This window comes from Phascolarctos cinereus, unplaced genomic scaffold (assembly GCF_003287225.1).
Source record: "Phascolarctos cinereus isolate Bilbo 61053 unplaced genomic scaffold, phaCin_HiC Scaffold_4;HRSCAF=312, whole genome shotgun sequence".
NCBI lineage: Eukaryota > Metazoa > Chordata > Mammalia > Diprotodontia > Phascolarctidae > Phascolarctos > Phascolarctos cinereus.
In genome coordinates, this window is record NW_027555847.1 from 573,129,751 (window position 1) to 573,146,010 (window position 16,260).

General features: G+C 38.6%; 1 protein-coding gene across 1 annotated transcript in view; it reads right to left on the minus strand.

The window, feature by feature from the left end:
* BPHL (biphenyl hydrolase like) overlaps window positions 1-16,260 on the minus strand; it is a 52,504-nt gene that overhangs the window by 8,329 nt on the left and 27,915 nt on the right. Inside the window, exon 6 of the mRNA XM_020976663.2 lies at window positions 14,502-14,625. Coding sequence (XP_020832322.1) covers window positions 14,502-14,625 — 124 coding nt within the window. The remainder of the gene's footprint in view (window positions 1-14,501; window positions 14,626-16,260) is intronic.

Consider the following 16,260-nt stretch of genomic DNA (forward strand, 5'->3'; position numbering starts at 1 on the left):
TCCTCATTGGTAAAAATGGGCATAACAGCATTTACGTCACAGAGTTATTATGAAGATGAAATGAGATAACACATGTAAAGCACTTCATAAACCTTAAAGTGCTATATAAATACTAATTATTAATAACAACCATTAATAAAAAGAGAATCAAATAAGCATGCAAAGAAGGAAAATCTTACACAAAATCTTAAAATTTAACAAGGCAGAGCCAAATGAGTTAAGAAACCATATTTCTGTTCTATTCCCTTTCCAGGGCTGTCTGAAGCTCCACAGCTTAGACTATGTTTTCCTTTTTTACTTTTCACATAATTGTAGTCAATGTGTACAAAGATCCAGTTCTGCTGATCCTACCTTGCATCACTTGGGATCCCTTGGAGAAGGTACCTTAGAGATCAATGAGTCTACCCACAGATGAGAAGACTGAAACCCAGAAAAGTTCAGTTAAATGACCTTTCCAAAGTCATACACATAACAAGTAGCAGAAATGGGATTCAAACTCAGGTCTTCTGACTCCAAATCTAGCCCTCTTTCCATATTTCATTATATGCTTCATATTTATAAGTTTTTATAGCAACATTATGTTCCATTATATTATCCAATCATTCTGGAAAACAATTTTGAACTATGTTTAAAAAAGGACTAAATCATTTGACCCAATAATATTTGGAAGACAAAGACAGATGGAACATTCTCTGTACGACAACATATTTATTGTAGTAGCAAAAATTAGAAACAAAACAAGTGCCCATTCATTGTGGATGGCTGATTAAACTATGGCATATTAATGCAACTGAATATTATTAATAATGCCATAAGAAATTAGGACTATAAAGAGTTTAAAGAAACTTGGGAAGATTTGTGTGAACTGATGTAAAGAAAAACAGGCAGAACCATGAGAACTGTATAACAATGACTACAACAATGTAAAGGATCAAACATTAAAAATATCAGAACTAAGACTGATGCAATCATCAGTCTTATCCCCAGAGAACTGAAGATGAACCATACTGCTCTCCTCTTTGTAAAAAGGTGTTAGACTATAGGTGTGGAATGAAGCATATAATACCAGATATTGTCAACATATTGCTTTTCTTCGCTTAACTGTACCTTGTAAGGAGGGAGGGTCCTATTGGAAGGGGATTATTAGGAAATAGCAGTAACATTAAGAAGCATCAGTGAGCTATCTTAAATGTCATTACACTAGCATTCAGCCATTCTCCAATCAAAAGACCTATAAATTGTTTCCAATCTCTTAATAAATTCATCTAATAGGTTTGTGTGAATCATTTGGCTACTTGTTTTGCTGACTATTAAAACAGCCTTATGGTTCTTTCATAATAGAACATAAATGCTCATTTATATTCAGCCATTGCAACTATGCTCCTCCATGCCATTCAGTAGTAACTCAAAACTAGAGATGTGATTGGTTGGTATACGGAGCTGAAAACTGCTATTCTACAACTTCCACCCACTGATTCTCATTCCATGTCCTGGGACCACATTTAGTCTTTCTTCTAATCTTTCTTTAATCTTTAATAGCCCTTCAAATCTTGAAGACAGCTATTATGTTACTCCTAATTCTTAAAATTGATGCTCTCTGCCTCACCTTCAATAAATCTTGTATCCTTCCACTTCCTGTTTCTAGGGGAGACAATCCAGGAACATGCACCCAGAACCCCAGAAGCCCCTATAACACTGGCTCTGACCCTTTATGCCATGTTTGAAAAGAAGAATCCTTGAGGATGTGTGCAGCAAGGACAGCTTCTGAATACTAAGAAAAGAAATTTCTCACTGCCAAAATCCTTAGCACTGTCAGAAAAGGATACGGCTTTTTGTTGATAGAAAGAAGATGCATTACCATTTGCCTTGTGCCAATGCACTCTAGGAATCACTGGGCCTTTCTATCTCAATTGCAGATGAAATCTGCTATGTGAGTTGTCTTCCTATTAGAATGTGAACTCCTTAAGTGCAGAGACTATCTTGCTTTTTTATTTGTATCACTGGAGCTTAGCCCAGTGTTTTATACATGGAAAGCACATAGTAATGCTTTGCCATTCCTCCATCTATTCATTCGTTCTACTGATCCTTATATGACATGTTCTGTCCTGCCCCTGATCATCCATTACCCTCCTTCAGATACTCCAGATTATCGATGTACTTCTTAAAATATGGCACTTGGAACTGAATGCAGTTCAATTCAATAAACATTTATTAAACACTATTCACAAGGCATTATGATAAGCTGGGGATACAAAATGAAACACAATAATGACTCAAAACCAGCTAGCACTTACACAGTGCTTTGAGGTTTACAAAGCATTTGACACGGTATTGCCTCTTCTGATCTTCGCAACAACCTTGTGAGGTAAGTGCTATTATTATCCCCATTTTACAGGTGAGGAAACTGAGACAGGTTAAGGGACCTGCCCAAGGTCACACAGATAAGGAACTATCTGAGGCAGAATTTGAACTCAGGTCTTCTGACTCCAGGTCTAGCATTGCACACACTCTGCTACCAAGCTGCCCTCAATACTACAACACGGTCTCCATTTCTTTCTATTCTTACTGCTGCCTCTGAGTTCAGTCGATCATTACCTCTCACCTGGATGGACTACTGGAATAACCTATTAACTGGTCTCCTTACCTCTATTCTCTCTCCCCTCTGATCTTTCCTACACATCATACCAAAACCAAGATGGATCTTCCTAATATATCCCTATCAGAAACATGACTCAAAAGTCTTAATGGCCCTCTGTCATTTCATGTATAGAATAAAACCTGGCATTGAGAGCCTTCAGTCAGTCAACCAATAAACATTTATTAAGTGCTAATCTCTCCATTGGGAGAGACAACAGGCAAACAGATACATGTTCAAACAAGCTGTATACAAGCTAAGTAGGAAATAATTATTAGAGAGAAGGCACTAGAATGAAGAATTGGGAAAGGCTTTCTGGGGAGGTCAGATTTAGTTGGAACTTTGAAGGAAGCCAGGGAAGACGCCAGGAGGCAGAGAGAAGAAAGGAGAGTATTCTAAGGATGAGCGACAGCCACAGAAAAGGCCCAGATCACAATAGAGTCATGTTCATCAAACAGCATGGAGGCCTGTGTCATTGGACAGAAGAGTCCATGGCAGGAAATATGGTGTAAGAAGCTACAAAGGTAGGAGGGTGTGGCTAGACTATGACGGACTTTGAACTCCAAATGGAGGATTTCCACAGTTGGATTCTAATCTATCATATCAGACTTATCTCATACTATTACTCTTCACATAATAGTAATAATAACAATAATAGCTAGCAATTACATATAGGACTTTCAGGTTTACAAAGATGCTATACAATTCTTATCTCATTTGATCCTCACAACAACCCTGGGAGGTAATGTGCTATTATTATCCCTTTTACAGCTAAGGAAATTGAGGCAAACAGAAGTTAAGCAACTTGCCCAGGGTCTCACAGCTAGTTGTATGAGGTTGGATTTGAACTCAGGTCTTTCTGACTCAAGATCCAATGCTCTATCTATTGTGCCACCTGGCTGCCAACAACTTTTTAAGGTAGATGCTGTTATCTCCATTTACAAATGGGGAATGACAGCCCTTAGGTAGTTTGCCCAGGGTCACAGAGCTAGTTAGTGTCTGAATAAAAATGTGAACTCAGATTTTCCCAACTTCAAGGTTGGGGCTCTATATATTGCATCTGCCTCTCTACTTCGACGCCTGCCTAACCTATAGACACATCCTATACAGTAGTCAAATCACTTCCTGATCACCCCCCAAGAATTCCAACACTTGTGCTTTTGTTCCCACCTTTCCTTATAAATGAAATTGTTTTCTTATGGGGGGGAATGGCTGGGTTAGGACATGACCAGTATAATATAGCCTGGATGGAACAAACCACTCTATCTGACCATAGGTATTTGGTAGCCAGGGGCTCAAAGCAGGAGATTCTTTCTAAAGAATAAGGCAAGGAAATAAACAATCTAAGGTAAGACAGGCCTAGAAGCAGGAATTGTGAAGTAAACAAGATTGAATGTAGGTGCTATCTTTTATGCCTGGGTAGTATATGGACTATGCCATACTTTCTTTCCCTCCTTCCCCACTTTGGTTTCATTCAAAACTAAGAATAGCTTCTCGATTTCTGACTGCTGAAAGCCTTCCCTTCAATGTATAATTCAAATGCTATTGTTGTAGTAATAGCAGTAGTAGCAGTAGCAGTAGTAGTAGTAGTAGTAGTAGTAGTAGTAGTAGTAGTAGTAGTAGTAGTAGTAGTAGTTGTAGCAGCAGCAGTAGTAACTAGCAATTATATAGCACCTACTATAAATACCCCTGCTAGATCATTGTCTTGTCATGGCAGAGGAGATAGCGTAGCTCACTGAAACGATCAGCTATGCATTGCAGGTCATAGTGGAGAGTTCTGACAAAAGGTGATCCACTGGAGAAGGAAATAGCAAACCACTACAGTATCTTTGCCAAGAAAACCTCATGGACAGTATTAAAAATGAATCACATCAGAAGATGGGCCCCTCAGGTCAAGAGCTTGGTGTGCTGTAGTTTATGGGGTCACAAAGAGTCAGGCACAACTGGACTAATCAACACCTATATAAACAGGCACTACTTTCTACCGGGTACTGTGCTAATATTTTACAAAAATGTTTTACAAGTGTTTTCTTATTTGATTCTCACAATAGTCCTGGAATGTAGGTGTTATAATTATCCCCATTTTCAGCTGAGGAAACTGAAGCAAGTAGAGGATAAGTGATTTGCGCAGGGTCACACAGTTAGTAAGTGTCTGAGGCTGAATGTGAAATCAGGTTTTCCTGACTCCAGGCCCAGCAGCACTTTATCCACTGTGCTACCCTCTCTTAAGCCTTCTTTGCTTTCCCTAGCTAAAAATATTTCCTTCTTTTGAACTCTCACATCACTTATACTTAACTTTTTATTTAATTTGTATATGTTTGATTTCCCGTACTAAATTGTAAATTCTTTGAAGGAAGAGACTTTGTCTTATTCATCTTTAGTCTCAGCACCCCTTGGCACCTGTGCCTAACTTTTTGTGACCCCAGTTGGGAATTTCTTGGCAGAGATACTGAGGTGATTTGCCATTTCCTTCTCTAACTCATTTTACAGATGAGGAAACTAAGGCAAATAGGCTTAAATGACTTGCCCAGGTTCACAAAGCTAATGTGTCTGAGGCTGGATTTGAACTCAGGAAGATGAGTCTTCCTGACTCCCTGCCCAGCACACTATCCACTGTGCTACCTGGCTGCCCATGTCTCTCATTGGCACAAAATTTCTAGCACAATATTTTATAAATGAAATATTTATTGAATGAACGGCAAATAATTGTTTTAAATTAACTTAGGAAAATTATCAATATTCCTTACCTTTACCTGCTAAATAGTAACCATTTCTAGAATGTTAGTCCAGTAGGTAAGCAGAAAGATCATTTAACCAAAGTGACAATATCACTTTAAGTCCAAGATAAACTTTGCTTGTCATCTTCATACAAGATGTTCACTAACCATTCAAACTATGCACAATGAAATAATTGCTATTGCAAGTAAATACAATAGTAATAATTATTAATACTTACAAACTATGTTAAGATTTTCATATTAAACTGGGAATGATTTTTGCTAAATATCAAGCTAATACTAGATCAGAGGAGGAGATGGATTTTTTTTTAAGCAAAAGGCTCGAATTCTTAAGGCCTTTGCTTGTTTCTGTTTCATGTCTATCTTGTAACATGACCATAAGTGGAATTTTGAGCTGTTTTACTTCAGCCATAGAAGCAAACAGTTGACTATAGACAGCTAAAAATAGTACTGGGAAGGGAGGGTGTGGCGGTGGTGGTGGTGGGGAGTGGTAGTGAGTATTCTTAGGGGCAGCTGGAGTGGGCTCACTCATAACACCCTGTCTTAAGGATGATGTGGAATCACAGAGATGGGGGAAGCCATCCTTTCTCCAATGTCTCTGCCTCTATCAGCATGCTGGCTCTTATTCTTCTTCAGAGGTAGGTGGTTTAATGTAAAATGTGTACAGTCTGATCCTGGGTTGGTAGGCTACTGCAGCTCAACTTGGTCCTGTCAGGGCTAGGGTACAGTAGGTTCTCACCAACTTTGCTTTAGCTTCTACCAGCTAGATGGAAGCTATTCAGAGAATTCCTAGGATGCCACAGGAAGTGGCCCTTCTCCAGATTCTGGAATTCATAGGATAGGATCCAGACCATGTCCACAAGACACCCAGCTTATCTTCACTCTAGCCCCAGAGAACACAGACTTACCTGTGCCATAATCACTTCCCACAAGCACCTGTAGGATCTCTGATGTACACTGTCTACCATCTACCAACTTTTATATACCTGAACTAAGGAAGAAAGAAGGGAACCAGCTCTTGTCTGAGGATTAAGAGTTGTAACCCTGTTATGTGAATTCACTCATTGGTACCAGATTCTGAGACACTATTTCCAGTCACCCTCTGAGCACTCTGTTCCCTCATACTCAGCTGTAATCTTAGATGCTGACTCCTGCCCTTGATACCTGGCATTCTTCCCATGTTGAGCTTTGTATTATCTCCACCCATATGGACTTCTGGACTCCAACTTTGCCTTGCATACTTGGATGCCACACCTTGACCTATTTTTGTCTTGAGTCTTTGGACCCCAACTCCAGCCCATCTATCAGGACTCATCTTGCTTTTCCTGTTCTCTCTCTCCTATTTCTGGAAGATACACACTGACCTGAGATTAACTGTCTGCATTCAAGTTACCCACATGGTTCCTGCTTTCTTTACTATCTAGCCTCCCATTTCTCATCTCTTTCTGATAAAATATATTATCTACTATGACACATTGACTAAACCTGGTTCCCTAAGACTTTCAGAGAGAGAAAGAAGGAGAGACAAGAGAAGAGAAAAGAGAAGACAGAGAAGAGAGAGAATGAGAGGAGAGACAGAAAGAAAACAGAAGATATAGAAGAGATGAGAGTGAGAGAAGAGAGAGGAGAGAGAAGAGACAGAGAGTCCATTTAGTTCATTCAATCAGTATTCAATCAAGAGTCTTTGCTTATTATAGATCTGAGAGTCCACATCTTTCACTACTGTCCTCTTATATTAATACATTCATCACTCTAGTTCAGGTCTTCATCACTAGATCAGAGTTATTAAAAATACAGGCCTGTAACACTCCCAAGGTGTGGCCTGAACCAGATTAAAGTATCAGATTTTAATGCTGATGTATTAATAATATATGTATATACATACATATGTCTTCAAGTCACATATTGACTTAGAAAACCACAAATATTATATATGTGCATATATAAATATATGTAAATATATGTGTATATATGTGCACATATACATATATACATATATTTGTGTTTCATAATTTGTAGTTTTCAACATAAGTACAATATAAGTCAATATAAGTACAGTTCAGTGACTCACACTTCTATTTGAACTTGATACCACTGGACTAGACTACTTCTATACCTATCTAATTGGGCACCTTTCATCCAGTCTCTTACCCAGCTAATCCATCCTACACACAGCTGCCAAATCGATAGTTCCAAAGTACAGGTCTGGTCATGGTGCTCACCTGCTCAAGAAATTTTAGTGGCTCTCTCATGCCTCCAAGATAAATACAACCTTTCCTGTTTAGCATTTGAAGCCCTTTGCTGTCTGGCTCCAAACCATTTTTCCAGACTGATAAGGTACTACTGTGTTCCAGCCAAACTGGCTGGTTTGCTGTTACCCTTACATAACATTCCATCTCTCATCTCTGTTCCTCTGTATAGGCTATCTCTTGTGTTTGGAATGTTCTCTCCTTATCTCTGCCTATTTGCCTTTGAAGATAGGGACCACATCCTACAGGAAGTCCTTCTTGATCAGTCAAGTTATTAGTGCCTTCCCATTCTCCCCATCCTTCATCACCTACTGAAATTACTTTGTATGTACTCTGTATATGTTTTTTATATGATTAGCTTTCTACATTTCATTTGACAATGGAATGCATCACTTGTGTCTTTGTATCCCTAGCACTTCTCAGGGCCTGGCACACAGTATGCACTTAATAAATACCTGTTAAATGAAATTGAAGTAGTGATCCAGGGTACTTAATGTTAATTTTAGCTGGATTTCTCTGATTTCCAAAGTAAGCCCCAGAGAACCTGGTTCAGATGCTTACTCTGCTATGGATCTTGTCTGCACATAGTTGTTTTCTTTTGTCTCCCTCATTTGACTACGACTGCCCTTTCTTTTTTCCCCTTCTTTGTATCCCCAGCACTTAGCTCTGTGCCTGACACATAATAGGTGCTTGAAAAAAAAAATGCTTGACTTGAGGAATTCAAATGAGGAGGAACCCATTACCTACCTAAATAATTCATTCTACTTTTGGATAGTTCTAATTATCTTTCCCTACTTTGAGCTGAAATCTGCCTCTCAATAACTTCCAGCCATTGCTTCCTATTCAAATACTTAGCATCATGGAATCATAGAATTTGGGGGTTAGAAGGGATCTGAATGGCCATCCAGTCCAATCCATACTTGAAAAGAAATTTCTCTATAACATACAAAAACGAGATCAACTAAGCTTGACTCGAACATTTCCATTTGGGGGAAGGGGCAAGAGATTCCATACCTCTCCCAGCAGCCTATCCCACTTTGGACAGCGCTCACTGTTAGGAAGCTTTTCTTTATATCACGCTGACATCAGGCTTTTTGCAGCTTCCAGGTGTTCCTAATTCTGTCTTCTGAGGGCAAATTAGAGCAAGTTTAATAATCCTTTTCCCATAAGACAGCCCTTCAGATACTTGAACATAGCTAGCACGTTCTTCCTGAATCTCTTCTTTTTCCAGGCTAAATAATCTAGACGTCTCTGAATCTCTATTACAAATACAATTTCTAGAAGAAAGAAATTGTTTCTCCTTGCAGAAGTCACGAAATAACCCTTTTTATACCTGAAATTCCTCCTCTGCAGGGGGAGGGGAGGTATGAGAAATGTCCAGACCTACATAGGGATTTGGAATTATGTGACACATTCAAAGCTAGGATGTATCACAGGGCTCTGGGGATGGGGGCAGAACTTGAAAAGAGCCCACTAGAAGAGAGGAAAAATACCAATAAGGGAGGGAAGGAGGCCTGGTAGTGGTGGTGGTATCAACACTGGAGCAAAAGAAAACAGCTGAGAACAGCAGTTTCCCATTCTCAAACCCAGAGGGAGAAGTGAAAGCTAAAGGGGCCACTGGCTTGGGTGGCTGGAGCTCTGGTTAAAAAATTGGATGTTGGGGGTAAAAGGGAGGGTGGGATGTGGAGCACCTACCAGTCCTTATTCCTCCTCCCCCCTGCCTTTTCCACTTGGTGAATGGATTTGCAATAATCTGTTTAGTTTGCCAAAGGCCAGATTTTACAGACTTAATCTTACTTCTCATAAACTTTTGTGATTGACCTAGACATGTATTTTCCTTATATTGACTAGTTCCCAGCATGAGACAAATTCTAGGAGCAATACAGCAATACAGATGATAGTCAACTTTTTGCTAGCCCAAGGATCTTCCCCCTATAGTTAGAAAATGCCTGTCTCAGACTCAGTTAATCAAAAAGGCAGAATAGAAACCAAACTGTTGTGTTGGCATGTCTGGCTCTTTATAACCCCAAAGTTTTCTTAGCAAAGATACTAGTGGTTTGCCATTTCCTTCTCCAGTTCATTTGACAGACGAGAAACTGAGGCAAATAGGGTTAAATGACTTGCCCAGGGTCATACAGAGTTAAGTGTCTGAGGCCAGATTTGAACTCATGAAGATGAGTCTTCCTGATTCCAAGCCCAATGCTCTATCTACCTAGCTGCCCATAAAAACCTAGGCCTTTTGTTTATTCTGTCCCATCAGGCTAAAAAGGTAACCTTTTGTTCTACCATGTAACTAAGGTATATTGTGCACACTAAATATAGAAACAGAGATCCAAGATACACTTGATGTACAAATTTAAGTCTAGTCCTAAATCCTAATGGAAACAAAATTATACAGTCAGATTATGCCAGTTGGCTGTTACCCTTTAGCCAAAGCCTAAAAAACTTGAAGGCAGATATGGTAAAAGATTCAGTTTCCCCTAAGTCTTCTCTTCTTTAAGACATTATTATTACTTTTATCTGATCCTTGTTATGACAAAATCTTGAGGTCCTGGTTGCTGTCCTCTGGATGCTCTCCAGCCTATGGAAAGCCTAAAATATAGCTCTTGGAACTGAACACAATACCCTAACCCTTGATCATCTGATAGCCATTCAGTTGTTTCAGTTGTATCCTACTCTTTGTGACCCCATTTGGGGTCTTCTTGGCAAAGATACTGGAGTGGTTTATCATTTCCTTCCCCAGCTCATTTTACAGTTAAGTGACTTGATGAAGATCACACTGCTAGTAAGTGTCTAAGGAAAGATTTGAACTCAGGAAGATGAGTCTTCCTGACTTCAGACCTGGCATTAGATACACTGCACCACCTAGCTGCCTCATCTGATAGTAAAAGCACTGAAGACTGCATCTCCCTTGTTCTGGAAACTATTCCTCTCTTAATACAGTCTAAGATTGTATTAGGTTTCTTATTTTTTCTTTTTTAGACGCCTTATGGTCCTGTTGATACACATTTAATTTGCAGCCCACTAAAACCCGGTATTTTCTACACAAACTGTTCTTGTCACACCACTTCCATCTTTTATTTGTAAAACTGTCTTTTGAACCCAAGTGTAAAACTATTTCTATTAAATCAAACTTTATTAGATCAAGCTCAATGTTCTAACCTGTTGGGATTTTTCTGGATGCTGACTCCATCATTCAACATGTGAGTTCTTCCTTTTAGTTCTGTGCCACCTACCAATTTTGTGAGTATACTATCTATGCTTTTATCCAAGTCACTGATTCAAATGTGAAACAAGATTTATTTTTGTTGTCTACTATATTATAAACTTTTTAAGAATAAGAGCCTATAGAGTGGATTATAGTTTTCAAAGAGTTTTTACAAAAAAAGAATTCATTTTACTCTTATTACAATCCTCTGAAGTGGCAAGGCAGGTGGTTTCCTCATTTCATAGATGAAGAAAATGAGGCTCAGTGAGCTTAAAATTTGACTGAGAACAAAAGGCCAGTAAACAGAAGTGACAGAATCTAGGCTTTCTGACTAGTCTACCTTTCCACACCACATTTCAAATTGTGACTGTAATTAGGCAGGCGACTGCAATGTTAAAAAATATATTGGAACCTTGCTATAATTCTATACTCAGCATCCATGCTGCCACCTTAGTAGGTGAACTGATTTCTAAATATGCCTTTTTTCATTACTTAGGGTTATGGATTTAGAGGTGGAAGGCACCTTAGAAGTCTTCTTCCAAGGGAGGTATAGTCTCTTTTAATAGATAAACTGAGGCTCAAAAAGATAACATGGTAACCAGTAATTTAACTCTTCATTTCAGATCAAAGATGGATCCAGTAACTATTTCCATTTGTTCTGTTTTGCCCATATCCACCCCCATCCTCAAAAAACCCTCATTTGATCCATCCATCTTTTCTCTCTCCTCTTCTATCTCTTCCCATTTTGGCGACTAAACTCCTCCTGAGAAGGTTGTCTATACTTGCTGCCTCCAATTCCTCTCCTCTCATTCCTCCTCCTTTCATTGAAGCTGCTCTCTCCAGTGTTACCAATGATCTCTTAATTGCCTAATCTAATGGCCTTTTCTCAATCCTCATCCTTTTTGACTTCTCTGTCAATCACCCTTTTCTCCTTGATTCTCTTCTGTTTAGGTTTCCATGACTCCGCTCTTGCCTGGTTGTTTTTCTACCTGCCTGACCCCTCCTTCTGACTCCTTCAGTGGATCTTCATTCATGTCATCCCCACTAACTACAGGTGTCTCCCAAGGTTCTATCCTGGTCCCTCTTCTCTCCTCCCTCTAAGTTATTTCTCTTGAAACCTCCGAAGATTCAATTATCACTTCAACGCAAATGATTCTTAGATTTATTTAGCCAGCCCTAACCTGTCTCTTGACCTCCAGTGTGCCATCTCCAACTGCCTTTTGGACATCTCAAGATGGATGTCTTATAGACATCTTAAACTCAACATGTCTCAAACTGAATTCATTATCTTTCCCCCAAACCCTCTCCTCTTCCTACCTTCTCTATTCCTATCAAAGGTACAACTATCCTCCTAACCACCTAGGCTCAAAACCTAAGTGTTATCCTCATTCTTAACCCCCAAGCCAATAAGCTGCCAAGTCCTATAGTTTCTACCTTAGTAACATCTCTTGTATTCACCCTCTTCTCTGACACTGACCCTGGTGGAGGCCCTCATTGTCTCACACCTAGATTACTGCTATAGGTTTCTAGCTGGTCTTCCAGTCTCTAGTTTCTCCCCACTCCAGACCATCCTTCAGTCAGTTGTCAAATGCATCTTCCTAAAATGCAAGTCTGACCATATCACCTCTTCCCTTCCCCACATTCAATTAACTCCAGTCCAACTCCTCTAGGATCAAATATAAAATCCTCTGTTTGGCTGTTAATGCCCTTCATAACCTGGACCCCTTCTACCTCCCACTCTTCCTTACACCTTCTTCCCCTCCCTCCTATTCTTTGTGTTCCAATGACACTGGTTCTTCTCACACTGATGCTCCATCTCCCATCTCTAAGCACTTTTAGTGGCTGGTTGGAATGCTCTCCCTCCTCATTTCGTTCTTCTAGTTTCCCTAGTTTCCTTCAAGTCTCAGCTAAGTCCCACCTTCTCAAGAAGCTATTCCCAGTCCTTAGTCTCAATTCCCGTCCTCTGAGACTGTGTTGTTGTTCAGTTGTTTTCAATCATGTCCAACTCTTTGACCCCATTTGGGGTTTTCTTGGCAGAGATACTGCAGTGGTTTGCCATTTCCTTCTCCAGCTCATTTTACAGATAAGGAAACTGAGACAAACAGGGTGAAGTGACTTGCCCAGGGTCACACAGCTAGTAAGTGTCTGAGGCCAGATTTGAACTCAGGAAGATGAGTCTCCTCCACTCCAGGCCTGGCATTTTATCCACTGCACTACCTAGCTGCCCTCTGAGACGACCTCCAAGTTATCCTGTATATATCCTATTTGCACGTTATCTTTCCCATTAAACTGTAAGCTTTGCCAGGTGGAACCTTTCCCCCCCCCCCCTTTCTTTGTATCCCTATTGCTTAGCACAGTGTCTGGCATATAGTAGGCACTTAATAAATGCTTGTTAAATGAGTGACTGTTATGTTTTACTATATAATATGGAAGGCATACTTAGTGGAGTGAGTGGCCAACACAATATTATTTCAAACCCCGTTTTTTTTTTTTTAATGGTAAGGCAACTCTTGACTTTTAATGGTAAATACTCAGGTTATTTCATAGGATATTTAATGATATATGCTCATAGGTTATTTCACAAGATATTTCGGTTTGAAAATTATCTTCCAAAAGTAACCTTATTTTTAAAAAAATTAACATCTGAATTTTGAGTACAGTAACCAATTTATTCTGCTGCTAGGAGATAGGTATAGAATAGAATTTCTATATTAGATTTATTTTGCAAATTGATTCCTATTTAAAAGACTACATTGAATTTATTGTGGGAGTTAAAAGTACCAAACTATGTAATTCTGAAGCTCAAGAACACCCAGTTGTCAGCAACAGAGGATATTTTAATATACTATTAAAATATACTATTTTACTATAGTATTAAAAAGAGAGAAAATGTTAAAGAGAGATTCACAGTGGTGGAATTTTACTGTAGAAATAAATACATGACAATCAATTTTCTTACTTAAAAGTTTTTATTTCTTAGAGAAATTAGCTTTCAATGTACGCATATATTTTTCCCCAATACCTTTTAAACATATGTTGTTAGTTACTTCAGATAGTGGACAATAACTGAAGTCAAAATATAGCTGATATTATTAAGAATATAAGGTTAGTTAACAAAAAAAGTGGCTGTTGTCCATACATACCAGAGGTTAGGCCTCCAAAGAAGTGATTTTCTTCCAAGTAGTTCTCACTTTGAAGGACAGTTAGACTCTATCTGTTGCTGTTTTTGTTTTTATTTGTTTTGGCCTGAATCCATATGAGTTCATTGGTGTAGGAAATTCCCAGTCAGGAAACTCCTTCAACCAATGCAGGTCCACTCCTGCTCTGTAAGTTGTGGGCTTATAGAAAATTGCTTGAGGACACTGAGAAATTAAGAGACTTCCCCAGGGTCATTTATTTTTCCCCAAGGTCAACCAATATTTTTTCAGAGTTGGTATTTGAATTCAGTCTTCCAGATTCTAAGACCAAGACCCACAAAGAAGAGGGTGTTTTTTGTCACTATATTACTGGAGTGCACTAAATAATGTTATTGGTTGATATGTGTTAAAAATTTAAAGAAAGCAGTGCTGGCAATACTATTCTTTTTCACTGTGCTTTTTCTTCATTACGGTTTCTTCAATTCTTTTTATACACTTAGCAATGGATTACTAAAGCCATGAATGATGACTTACCGTGAGCCTTTAATATGTTTATGGATAAAATCTGGATGAAAACGTGGAACCAAAGGATCTTTCTCGCCATGTATTATTAAAGTAGGACACTTTATAAGGGGCAACAAATGCCGACAAATATTACCTGAAAAACAAATGAAATGAAAATTATGCTCTAATTATAACCAATACCAATTATTTAGATGCTAGTCATACCAGGAGACTGATTTGGTAGCATATTTTTTGGTCTCCAGTTTTGGGGAATGACTGCTCATGTCTTGACTAAATATTTTATCTCTTCATCCCCTAGCTCTGCATGCAGTTGGTGCTTTAAAAACTGCTTAATTGAGGACAAAACCTTTATACTTTAGCTTTAGTACTGTTGTTATAGTTCAATTATTATGTCTCCCTTTACAGCAAGATTCAGTCTTGATTTTCAAATTAAATACTGAATTTTCTATTTCACAAATATCAAAACAAACAGACCAAGTAAATAGGTAGCTAAAGCTGAGCCAAAAAACATAACACATAATTATGTAACAAAGCAGAAATCGAGTATTGATCTTCCAAAGAATATATTGTCTCTGACTTACTTTTACAATTCCAGATTGAGAAAAATATATTCTCCATATTGTTACTACTAGTGATGAATAGACTAGTTAGGGTTGTAGCCAATGCTGGTTCCTCAGTGGGTGGTGAAAGGAAACTTCTGTATCTCTGGGTATGTTTCACAGAAAAAGGTTAGTTTTCCATGAGTCTATGATCTCCCACACCCAGAACTTCCTTTTGGCGCCATCCACCTCTACCACTCAGTCCAAATAGCACTGTAGCCACCTCCAGAACTTTAGGGTCATTCTCCATTCTTTTCTATGACAATGGTACAAATAAAATGTATCAGATTATAGGAGGCAGAGACAGGAAGATGATAAGGAACTAGAAAAATCAAGAGAAACAGTGGTCAAAAAGCAAGGAGGTGAATATGAGCATGGAGTACCTCAGATACCAAGTGAAAAGGTGTTATTTGCTACACAGAGATCAAGGAGAAGAAAGAGAGAGAGAAAAGGGTCACTTGGCCAAGATGGTAGAGTGAAAGGTCACAAACCCCACAAAAGATAGAGATGTCCAAAAGAGAAAGAAAAAAAAACTTACATACCCCCACTACAATCACAAACACACACACACACACAATAAAAACCAACCATAACAGAAAATGAGCAAAGTCGAGAAGCATAAACAAAACCACATTGACAAAGCACCACAGAACAACAGAAACAACTAAAGTACTAGAAGCAATGTAGGTAAGGAGACATATGAGATGTACTCAAATGGATAATTGGTGTATACAAAGAAATTAGGCAAGAATTAACATAGATAAGAAAATCACAAGTCCAAACAAAGAGATTATAGAGAACAAAAAATCATGAAAGTCAAGTTAGAATAGAGGGAGGAAATAATGCAGAAAACTGGCCAATATAAAGAGCATAGTAGAAAACCTGAATCAGTAGAATAAAACAACATATTTGGCACAAACTGCATACAACAGGGCAACTGCATATGCGGGCACAGAATATCAATGTATCCTCCAATGAATTAGAAATCATGCCAATTCACATGACAGACCTCACCTGTCCTCCCATGTAGCTGTAAGCTCATTATGTTGCTTCATTTATAGGTTAGAATGCTAATATGAACATAGTTCAGTTCTTTCAATAGTATATAAACCCAATTGTTAGATATATATCTCATACTTGGGCAAAAATAAATGGTAAAGTAACATTTT